This window comes from Cydia amplana, chromosome Z (genome assembly GCF_948474715.1).
Source record: "Cydia amplana chromosome Z, ilCydAmpl1.1, whole genome shotgun sequence".
NCBI lineage: Eukaryota > Metazoa > Arthropoda > Insecta > Lepidoptera > Tortricidae > Cydia > Cydia amplana.
In genome coordinates, this window is record NC_086096.1 from 29,102,897 (window position 1) to 29,115,444 (window position 12,548).

Below are 12,548 nucleotides of genomic sequence, written 5' to 3' on the forward strand. Positions count from 1 at the left end.
TTACTTGTTAATTTTGTTATGCATCTCACTCGTACTGGCATATTAGTGCGATTGAGATGTATAGAAAATAAATTACATACGTAGACGTTAGCGTATATGTCGGTCAGTGCTCGTAAGGCCCGTCCTGAGATATACGTTAATGGTGTCATATTAATTTGCCTAGCTGAATTCAAATTCGATGTTACAAATTTTTTATTGGTGGTAGGAAAAGGACAGAAATAATCCTAATCAAACTTGAAGGGTTAGCAAATAATGTGCCTGCAAACCATACGTTATTATACAAATTTTAAAAATGGAATGACTATTCGTACAATTTACTCGCGCATGCTATTCACGCACACGTTGTAGCTACATAAATTAAAATGTAATGCAATTTATATTGTTCTTTCAGGCAAGAAGTGAGATTTAATTTTATGATATTGTCACTATCTAATCTATACCTTTAAACGAGCAATTCTTGCATATTTATTTATTTATATATTTATTTATTTATATGTATATTTCGGGGATCTCGGGAACGGCTCTAACGATTTCGATGAAATTTGCTATATGGGGGTTTTTAGGGGCGAAAAATCGATCTAGCTAGGTTTGGTTTCTGTATGTTTATGTTTTTGTATGTTTCCCGAGCAAAGCTCGGTCTCCCAGATATTGTACCCTAATTTGTGCAACGAAACATAGACGTCCAAATTAAGTAATTATTAAATAAATATTGTGTAAAAATACATATGATAAAAATACTACTATTATTCGTCATAACGTTACTCTTTTTATTTAGGTATTGTGTCTCAGTTTGTCGAGTATTAGATACTTAATGTATTATAGCCGTTACTAAATAGGCTAACTACTTACGGTTTTATATTTGCTTGCAATATACGGCAATCCGAATAATATGTTTTCTCGAACCGTGGCGGGGAAGAGCCACGCCTCTTGGCACGCGTAGGACAACGAACCGTATATTGACACACTGCCAGACGAGGAGCTCAGCTCCTTCAGGAGCAGTTGCAGGAACGACGACTGTCAACATATCAACATATTTGTTGCACAAAGGTGAATGAAATTAAGGCTGCCCCAATTTCCTAACTTATAAATGTGTTTGCAGTTCTACGTCTTGTCTCTGGCGGTTGGTAAAGAAGTTGGCATGACTTACTTTTAACATACAATACAAATCAGCTTCATACAACCTAGCGTTCAACCATCCCGTAAAAGGTTTAAGGTTTAAAGACATTTATTCTCATGAGTAAGTAAATATTTATAATACATATTTTTACATCTATTTTTCGTCGTCGCAACATAACAAAAATAAGATAGGTACATATTTTATTAGGTTTAGCTGAACACAATTATCTACACGTTCAACATATTATATGTTTGTCTGTAGAGATGGGTTAGTGAGTGTAGTGTACTTAGAACGTTATAATTAGACAAACTGCCATATTCGAACTTCAAGATATTCACAAGAGACGACACGTACTAGATCCATTCTAGATACGTTATACTTTAGATTTCAACTAGTTCTCTTTTGCAGCGCAATTCGGGCAACCAATGTCACTTTTACGATAGATCGTGTTCGATATCTATTAGATGTGAATTAGATCTCTAAGTAATATCTTGTGGAAATCGTACAAGAGTATCTCCAGAATCGCGGAAATGTCAATTTGATAGGTTAGATCTTAAACATATCGTTATCGTATCTTGGCGATGTCTAAAAGATATCTAATATGTAGATGTCTATTACAAAATCGGGCCCAAAGGCTGCAATAAATCAAAGGCTGCAAATAATTGCAATATATGTAATAAATCTAATAAAGTGAAATGATAGCCGCCTTTCGCACCAAAGATACCACGAAAATTTTATGATAATAATATCCCTAATAACACTAAAAAAGAATGCTTAACCAAGACATAATTTGTCATAATAACAACCTAACAAAGTTCAATATTTAATGTTGTGTTTTTTACATTAAATATACTTGGTTACGATGAGGCTTTGACTTCAAGCTCGAGGCCATAACCAGAAGGGATGGTGATTAACACGGGCATCCGAATGAACACATAAATGACCAAACAAGCCTCTCGCGCACCCGGCCATTCCGTTTAATGACCGAGCGCCACGCCGGTGAGATTAAATGAAACACGGACGGACGTTATTAATCCGAAACTTTAAAAGTACCTTAAATATTTAATCTAGATGTTGCTTATAAAACTAATTTAAAAGAACGGTTCTTCAGTGAGGGTTATAAAGGCGGCGGCACTTAATCAATATGGAGGCTGCGGCCGGGAGTCCGCATGATAAGACCACGCGCCACCTGAACCGCCTCGTGCCCCGAGAGCGAGCCAAACAAACACTCGCCTTAATTGAATACCAACTTTGCAATTCAAAATGGCTTTCTAAACATATCCAACAAGACCTATCAAAAACATAAGGGTATATAAATCATTGTAGAAATGGTTTCATTATTATCTTACAGACAATTGACTATTAACGACTTTGCAGATACAATCACGGAATGTTATGAAACTCGAACAGTATGTATACTCGTATATCGTCAGGTGACAAGCAAAAGTCACTAATTACTATAAAATATTTAAACAAAAATCAACCTTCTTTTCGTACTAATATGGTTCACTGTGGCTATGAACTTGTGGTGGTACTTAGTGACTTTTGCTTGTCACCTGACGATATTTAGTGTATATTCTTATTTATACAACGAAGATAAAAAATAGTAAATACCTATTATGTTTATTTATGCAATAACAAAAGTAAGCTACCTAACTATAATGTAAGTATGTAAGCCAGCGATTGTGTAGGCACTGAGTGATATTGTTTTACGGAGTTTTTCAATCGTTAATATACGAGTAGGTACCTAGTTTTTATATAAACATCGATGAAAGAAGAATAATGTTAAGACCTACAAAATAGTTCTCTGTTCTTCCATTTAAGTACTAGTTTAATTATGTTACCTTTCCGCACCCAACTGATCCGATAATGGCGCACAGCTTTCCTTTTCGAATGCGTAAAGTAATGTTTTTAAGAGCTTGAGAGTTGGGATCATTCGTCCAGCTGGCGCTGACATCGCGGACGTCAACCGCCACGTCGTCCAGCTGGGACACGCTTCGGCTGAACTTTTTGTCGTGCGGGGCGAAACCTTAAAAAAACAAGTAGGTGTACTCAAAAAGGGCGCGATAAATATTAAGACTGGGTTGACCCAGGCTTGTTTGAGGTGTTTTCTATTCGATTTCTATCCAGGGTTCTTTGTTTAAACGAGTATATTTAAAAATGCTTCTTGTAAAATTCTCCAACTAAATATTTCCCTAGTTTTTTCACTCTAAATGAAATATAAAATGATAAGTGACGGACCCGGGCCGTTCTAGCGGGAGTCATCCTTAATGGAAGAATGACGTTGACAGTTTACCGTCGGAGGGATCGAGGAAGTCGTCAGTGGTGAGTCGGTAGGACAGCGCGCTGACGGGCCGCTCGCTCTTGCGGCGCGTGAAGTGGAGCTGCATGCCCGCCTGGCTCGCTACCAAGTCGGCCCGGTCCTCTGGAAATATATGTTGCTACTGCATTTGGCAAGTGCACCAGAAGTGTCTTGTATTTTTAACACAACAAAACTTTGTAGATACAGTCATGCAAGCTTTTAGTGCGATGCGTGTAACTTTTTATATGTCCATTCAAATTAAGGACCTATTATACTTACTTTACTCTTTGTTGAGAACAATTGGGTCAAAAACGTTCTGGAAAATTAGAGTCTTTCCTGTGGCCAATATGTCTGTTCATGATTTGAGTAAAATTTTCTAAGGCTTTCGTCATACAGCTTTTAAGAAATATAAGATTTCAATGTGCCCTAGCGAGAAAATAATGGCTTTAAAGTCTTTTAATATTTTAAGTATGATATCCACAGGAAAGATGCATTTTAAGTACCTCAACTCTTACGAAAAAACCAATTGACTGGCTGCAGGTGGTTCGAATTATGCCTCGCTTCAATACATGTACTACAGACGAACAAGTAGGTACTCGTACGAGCGAAATGCACGATAATTGACGTATTTTTATAACTTACATGTTACATTTCTCAATGTCAATAAATTAATATACCTACTAAACTTCCAAAAATGTCTACAAATATTTTACGTGACAGCTCACAGCTACTCCATATAAAAATGAACTGTCATAGGGTCCATAGGCACCATCATTCGACGCGAAAGTTACAATTAAACAAAATACCAATTGATCGGCGTTAAAAATTATTTCCTCTTTATCTTTATCTTGATTTATAAACAGAAAGTACTTGTAGTAAACAAATAACAACCCCAAGAATTGGTATTCTGGAATGCGGGTCTAATTCCCAGTGGAACTCTGGCGAATCACAGATGTATCTAACCCAATTTGATTGCGTTAGTGCTGCTTATGTCTTATGCTGTCCTATAATCTATTTATAGATTCGTACTTACCGAATGAAGGTAAACCTTCTGACCAGCTATCTATATTATGCATATTTTTAACTTTTTGGAGACCTTTATTATTATATATAAACTGGTGACCTATACTCGTGAGGTGACTAAGGTACAACAAAAATACTGAATGTATTTAAACGGAGCATCACTATTTTTGTTACAACCTGTATGTTTTTATTTTTTAAGTAGGTATTAGTTTTACTAAGGAAGGCGTTCTTTGACGTTCGTATAGTAAATGCTCTCTTTCCTCTTACGGCAACCTAACCTGGCAAAAAACTGCACAGAGACACAGCCGAGAGAAACATCTAAACCGAAACAAACGACAGAGCAACAGTGGACCTAAGACCCTCCTTTACACCACTAGTCATTTCATGCGACGGAGCCCTAGGGACTGAATGCAATAGTTTCTTAAAGAAAACAGCATCAAAATTAAATGATAAATGGGGAAAGGCATATTCACAAATAATTTTCTGGCTGAAAGTTAAAGTCCAAATTTCTGTAATAACTATCTCCATATTCTCCATAAGAGTCAGAGGTCAAAGCTTTTGAATGCGAAGACGGAGCAGGAATCCTGTACTGAAAATTATACTGAAGATCCCTCAAGATATACAGTGTGTGGTCTAACGCAGGCGAAAAATTAAAACGTAGATTCTACTCCTCAAACTAGACAATGTTTGTTCAGCGACTTTTAAAAATAACTTGTGGTTTGTATTTTAAAACACTTTAAAATTTAATCGAACACGCAATGTATTACGAAATTGATTATGCCTGTACGGTGACAAGACTGACGGGCAATGTAAATTAGACGGAATTTAAAGTACATTAAAAATATGATTTAGTTTGTTTGAAAAAGGGACAATTTTAAGACTACATAATTTCAAAAAGTTGTTGAACAAAAGTTTTATTGTTTGAGGAGTAGAATCTACGTTTTAATTTTTCGCCCGCGTTATAGGCCACACACTGTATATACAGGGTGCCCGGTAATGGATAACCTTCTAACCACCGACAGGGCACCTTAAGCTGGTCCAGAAAATGCACATATAATAGGTCTGTAAAAGTTTCGTGGTTTTCGAAATAATCGCACTTTTCTAATTTGGTTCCTTGTTACACTAGACAGAAAAGTTCGATTATTATGGAAACAATGAAACTTCTACTAGACCTATAAGTGCATTTTCTGTACCAGCCTAAGGTGCTCTGTCGGTGGTTAGAAGGTTATCCACTAATTACTGGGCACCCTGTATGTATATATATATATATATATTTCGTTTACGTCAAAATAAATTATTCTGCCAATTAATTCTAGTTCTGTATAGGTACCTACTTTTTATTTTAGGTTACATGTTATTCTATGTTATTAATTATATTTTCGGTTTTTAAACCTTTTTTACTACCTTTAGTCTCAAAACTCAGTCAGGTATCTTCTCACCGCCCGCCTGAGATAAGTACGAGATCTATAGAGTCAAAGGTTTAGAAAGTGTTAAACAAAAATACGTTAGATAGCCTGAGCCCGTACCATGAGTCAATGACAGTGTCAAAACTGACATTTACGCTATCGAGAACATAATTTACTTTCTATACATCTCGTTTGCACTAATATGCGAGTATACGAGCGAGATGTATAGAAACTAAATTACGTTCTCGACGGCGTTTATGTCAGTGCCAAACTGATGGTAGCCGTACTGGAGATTTCAGAAAATAGTTTAACTCAGTGCGTGCAGCTGTGCGTGCCAAAGGTGTGGAACTTATTGATTTTAAATAGTTGCTACCGTGACCCACATGAGGTAGATATTGTCAAAGTGTTAAGCAACGTTAAAAAATAATCATTCAGGTTTCGATAATGTATCACCCTTAAATTAAGCATAGGACCACTTGCGCATTCCAGGGTTAGCCAACTAACTCAGAGTTAACCGTTTAGCCCTACAGTTACCCATACAGTTTAAACTAGTTATAAACGGTAAACTCCGAGTTAGTTGGCTAACCCTGGAATAATTAGTAAACTATAGGTATTTTTACACTTTCGCAATTTTACCTAAGTTAAAAAATATAAAAAAAACTTGTGTGTTATCAGCAGCCAAACAACGCCTAGATTAGAGTAGATTTTTCCTGAACTACTACAGAATTTTCAGATTTAACCCTAAGACCTAAATGCCTTCGGTAGGTATAAGCTTTTTAAAGACACTTTATTTTAAGAGCAGATTTGTTAACTTACCAAATGCGAGGAATTCCTCGACTCGTTTAAGCGTAACGCGCATCTCGGCCGTAAAGGACAACACCAGAGGCAGGATCAGAGTCACTTTCACGCTCGCTGCGTTCATGAATTGCTGCAGCGGATATATCTGACAACACCACGAAGATAGGATCATTTGAAGACCTGAACTGATCCAGACTACATAAATACACCTCTTTCATCTCAGCCCGTACCGCTATATGCTTCTGGATGTTTTAGGAACTGGTAAATAAAATCATAATATTATTGCGCAATTTCCAGCTGGCATAATGGCAGCAGCAATTAAGCATGCCAAACCACCTCATAAGTCTCATAACTAGCCAAACCGCCTTTTACTTTATATATAGTTCGTTTTTTTAGCATTAGAAAGAAGGTAAGCGATCTTAACATGTCTTTTAATAGAAAAACGCTTTTTAAAAATCAGTAACTTATACTTATGAAAGCAGAAATATATTCATAAATGATCGTAATAGAATCATAATTGTTACATATTTGGCGTGACTTATTTTTAAAATATGTTTTTCAATTAAAATACACATCAAGATTGTTTACCTTTTTTCTAATGCTAAAAAAACGAACTAATATATTATACTTAGCGCAATAATGCGGTGATTTATTGAACAATTTTCTAAATGTAACTTGATGACAATAATATAATGATCCCAGCTACAACGTTGGTACAACAAATACTAAAGGATGACTCACGCTAGACCGGGCAGTGCCCGGGCCGAGGCATCCGACATGTCATTATCTATGACGGATATTCGCACATCACATTCTTTATTATATTTTAGTGATTTGCATATGTCAACTGCTACACTAATACTGCAATTTATTATTTCAAAACAAAATTGTACTTGACTTAACGCAGTTATAGACACCAAAGTATTTTTAAAGCAGCATAAAGCATTTTTAGGCCCTTACAAAAGGTTTATTTATAAATATTAAAACTAGATGGCGCCATTAAATAAGAATATGCCTAAAATGCTTTTTCTCTAATCATGCTTTAATTGTGCTTTTGCGCATATGATATTGCAGGTTAGTCAGTTAACGCACTGTTGTATGGAGATATTAGTGACTAGGTACGCTTTGTGTACGCTTGTATATAAACAGTTAGGTATAAACAGTTCGTTATAAATACTTCTTGAGGATCATAGACATCATGTTTCTAAATCTTAATACAATTTGTTACATAATTAAGACATTGATTGTACCTCATGCTGATGTTTACGCAACAATGTGATTGAAGAAACTATTAACTATATATAAATTGTAATAACTCCAAACCACGCAGATTAAAAAACGGTACAATTATCATTAAGAATTCATTATTTGTATAGCCGAGCTAAATACTACATTGTAGACATTGTATAAATTGAGTGGATATATTGCTATGTCATAATGATCATCAAAAAACAAAATCAACATCTGATAATATCTTCAATAGACATCTATACAAACGTAGCGCGAGAGATAAGAGCAGTGTAGGTAAATATGTATATAACGCAGCGTACTACGTAGGCGAACAACACGCGAACGCGAAGCGAAGCCATGCGGCGCGGGGTGAATCAATCCTTTGATACCTAAGAGAGAAGTATCCTACGTGGGCGATCTCGTTGCGAACGCGAACGCCTTGGGCCCGCCGCGCCGCGTCGCGTTCGCGAGGTGTTTGCTTACGTAAGACGCAGCGTAACATGTAAAAGTGGGTATATGCTACATATTGAACTTACCACAGATGCTGACATCGTGTTCCCCAGCAGGATATACACCAGGATAGCGATGAACAGCGCCGTCCTCTCCGTGAACATCAAGAACCCAAGGAAAACTGTCTTCAGAATGGTTGCAATTCTCACTTCTTTCAACTCTGAGCTTCTCTTGTTACTAATTACTTTTTGGAATGGTATCTCCCAAGCGTACATTTTAATCACCTGAAATATTATACAAGATGTCTGGGGGTATACAGTTTTTTTTACCATGCAGTAGAAAAATTGCGTTTATGTTTTTTTAATTTATTCAATTTACCTTTTTCTTAGCACCAATTGTATCAGAGATATCTCTTTGACCCTATGCAAGTTATGGTTGACTGGTAGAGAATGCCATTTGGCGTTAAGTCCGACGTTTGTACATTGTAAAATATATTTTTTGCAATAAAGTTTAAATAAATAAGTAGAATAGGTACCTACTTGAACGTCATAACTCGAGGTCTTTGTAAAGAAGAGTAAGCGCTCTACTGTGAAATATATGTAGCTCTTTGTGTAAGTTACTAACGTAAATTCCACGGTGAAATGGAAGAGCATAATGGACTAGTTTATAATTCGAATCAACTCAATTTATCAATATTTTTTATGAGTTTTAATTATCACGCTTAGATACCGATGGAAGTTGGTTATTTGAACACCTGTATTGATAGATCACTTGTAGTGATAATATCAATAAGAGTATTTATTTGACTGGGCTTAATCTAGAGTTATTATAACACGAGATAGTATCGAATCGAGTGCATTGATGGCTTTTAGTTTTGTGATTATTATTATAATTTGTCGTGCATTTTATTGTCTAGCAGCTTTTGCGCATCGCAGACTAATTCATATACCTACTATATATGTATATTTTTAATTTATTGCATAAAAAACAAGTTACAGTTAATATTACTAAGTACAATACCCATCTTATAATAAATTAAAATTCTATTAAAAAAAAAAACATTTATTTTAACGATAAAATGATTTTTTTATTATAATTTTGAAGGCCATGGTTTCGAATTCTGGCTTAGATTTATGTTCCGATTATAATTTGATATTTGTATAAAACTTATCGATTACAGATAAATGAACATAATTGCGAAAAAAACTGGAAATGTTATAGTATTTTATGCAACCGTTGTTTAAGAGAGGTCAAAAAAGGCGAGTGGCGTGAGTAACAATTTGAGGCGAAGCCGAAAATTGTTAATAAAGACGCCACGAGTATTTTTTGACTCAGTTAAACAACGTTGCATACAATACTTTTTCTACGATCAAGCACTTACTTTGAAATAAAATTGTAAATTTAACAAATATTTTTAATTCAAGAAGTAGCAAAAATGGAGGGTACGGGCGGGAAAAGAATGAATGAATGAATGAAATTACAAAAAAAAACATGTCTATGGTTCACTTATTTGTCAGAGATGACATTTAAAATAAGGTTGGCTGCACTGTTTTCATTCAATATTAGTACCTAGCACCTGGCACAAACCGTCTCATCCACAAAAAAATACAGGACTCTGGTCTGGAGTAAGTGAGGCAAACACATTTTAGTAAAAGGTCACTTCTATTAACAATATAACCAAAGTTACAAGTAACATTTTAGTCCTATAATTTTATTTTTTATCGCTAAAAGCTTGTATATACGTCGTATCAAGGTTTCAGATGTGACCACCTGTACCTACTTATGTATCCCGTTTTTAGGGTTCCGTAGCCAAATGGCAAAAAACGGAACCCTTATAGATTCGTCATGTTTGTCTGTCCGTCTGTCCGTCCGTATGTCACAGTCACTTTTCTCCGAAACTATAAGAACTATACTGTTGAAACTTGGTAAGTAGATGTATTCTGTGAACCGCATTAAGATTTTCACACAAAAATAGAAAAAAAAACAATAAATTTTTGGGATATGGGAGGATACTTAGAACTGAAACTCAAAAATTTTTTTTTCATCAAACCCATACGTGGGGTATCTATGGATAGGTCTTCAAAAATGATATTGAGGTTTCTAATATCATTTTTTTCTAAACTGAATAGTTTGCGCGAGAGACACTTCCAAAGTGGTAAAATGTGTGTCCCCCCCACCCCTGTAACTTCTAAAATAACAGAATGATAAAACTAAAAAAATGTATGATGTACATTACCATGTAAACTTCCACCGAAAATTGGTTTGAACGAGATCTAGTAAGTAGTTTTTTTTTAATACGTCATAAATCGCCTAAATACGGAACCCTTCATGAGCGAGTCCGACTCGCACTTGGCCGCTTTTTCTTATTTGCGTCTCAAATACTTAATAAATGTATCCCGCCCAATGTAGCGTAAAAAATTGTATTAGATTTCCTTAACTTTGCTATGCCTACAGGAAAGACGCGCACGAGTTACCTAACCATACTATAAAATGAAATGTGTAAATAGGTACCAAGTAGTTCCGAGCACATGGACGGTAAAGATGATGAAGATAATTTATACTTTCAAGGGTAATCCTGAATATCTTACCTGTATCCCATTAATAACTTCGCTCATTGTCTTGACTCTGTCATCTGTTTTCTCAGCTGTGCGAAACCTAACCTTAGCTATTAGTCGACTGAGGCCACCTAAAACCAAAACAATTTTATATTTCAATCAGTAAAAGGAAATAGGGATTAATATATTGTGTTAAATAGTAGTATATCACGAACTTTAAGTAAATTATTAATTTGTTTTTAAGTAATCTTATCAAAGCGTAGCGTATTCCTGGTTAGGTACATCCCAGATTAGCCCGAGGTAATTTCTTAACTTGGTGAAAGTATTTTAGCTCTACGACCATCTGACCTTCCAACTTAAAGGCGAATCAGGGCTGTATCGGAATTAATCCGGTTTCCTCACCATGTTTTCCTGCAAATACGTAAATATTAAATAATATTTCATAAGTATTTCATTTAAATACTTTTCGATACGTTCCTGATTCCCCCAACAACCTCCGTTTGCAATTAGCGCGCCTTACCGCTAGGCCACCGATTTTTTTAGGTTTATTAGCATATTTAAACATCAAAGATCTTACTTTGGATGGGGATCGCGATGATCACCAATGCGGCCATGCCGACAAATGCGGAATATCCTGCCTGCAAGTAGCCTAGGTACAACACAGCAGCATACTGCAGGGGTATAATCCAAACATAATGCAGGAAGAGGAGCGCCAGGTCGAATCGCAGCAAATCGTTTGATAAAATATTGACGATTTTACCCACAGTCGTCCCGCCGAGGGCGCCGTTATTCATTACCATGACCTATAAGTATAAATGTTTTGTTTAGCGAACGGTTAGTGAGTTGAGTTGGCTCACGAATCCCGCATGGTGTTTGGTTATACTCGTATAACGAACACTCTGCTACTGCGTACCTAAGAAATACTTCGCCTAAGTTTTGCCTAACTATTCGACACGAAGATTGTTAATAGGTATGCTCGTGATAATAATATATAAGCCTATTGCACGCCACTGACCTACGTACTTTTATCTGTTCCCGAAACTGGAGAACGTCGATTAATAGATAGACAGATAGAATATTTTTTTAGCACAACTCAGGAAAAGATACAGCTTAAAGAAAACAAATTATTAAAAATTGAGGTAGACAACACGTGAGGTGGTTTTATCTCTTTTTTTATAATGTAAATATTAACACACGTTTTTTATTTTCTTTTAATACAAAAACTATCAATCTTACAAAGCATTAAAGTTAAGCTTTCAGCGCAAGCCGAACTAGACCAACGACCATGCCGCCACTTTTTTTATGTACATATTCGTAAAAGTACCTACTATTCGTTGCATCACAAATTTTAACTAGTTATATCCCAACCTTCCTAAACATCAAGGAACTCGTCGCAATTCTAAGTTTCATGCCAAACTGCTGGCAGAACAGATTCCCGTGATGATTACAGAAGGCTGCAACCCAGTTGGCCAGGATCACGCCGCCCGCGTAGTATGACGCGGTTTGTGTGCTCATAGTCGAGTCCACCCGCCAATAATCCAGCAGCTGTGCGAAAAGGAGCGGGGTCCCCGTTCTGTTTACAGCAGACAATACACAATGACATTAACGAATACAAATACACTACCAACACACCACGAACCGCTACTTGCTCATGTCTCCAGATCAAC

General features: G+C 36.1%; 1 protein-coding gene across 1 annotated transcript in view; it reads right to left on the reverse strand.

The window, feature by feature from the left end:
- Positions 1-12,548, reverse strand: part of LOC134661488 (ATP-binding cassette subfamily C member 4-like) — a 42,515-nt gene that overhangs the window by 14,478 nt on the left and 15,489 nt on the right. The window contains exons 3-10 of the mRNA XM_063517597.1: positions 12,250-12,454; positions 11,459-11,684; positions 10,915-11,012; positions 8,413-8,610; positions 6,665-6,791; positions 3,414-3,542; positions 2,962-3,146; positions 850-1,014 (exon numbers count right to left, since the gene is read on the reverse strand). Of these exons, the coding sequence (XP_063373667.1) occupies positions 850-1,014; positions 2,962-3,146; positions 3,414-3,542; positions 6,665-6,791; positions 8,413-8,610; positions 10,915-11,012; positions 11,459-11,684; positions 12,250-12,454 (1,333 nt within the window). The remainder of the gene's footprint in view (positions 1-849; positions 1,015-2,961; positions 3,147-3,413; positions 3,543-6,664; positions 6,792-8,412; positions 8,611-10,914; positions 11,013-11,458; positions 11,685-12,249; positions 12,455-12,548) is intronic.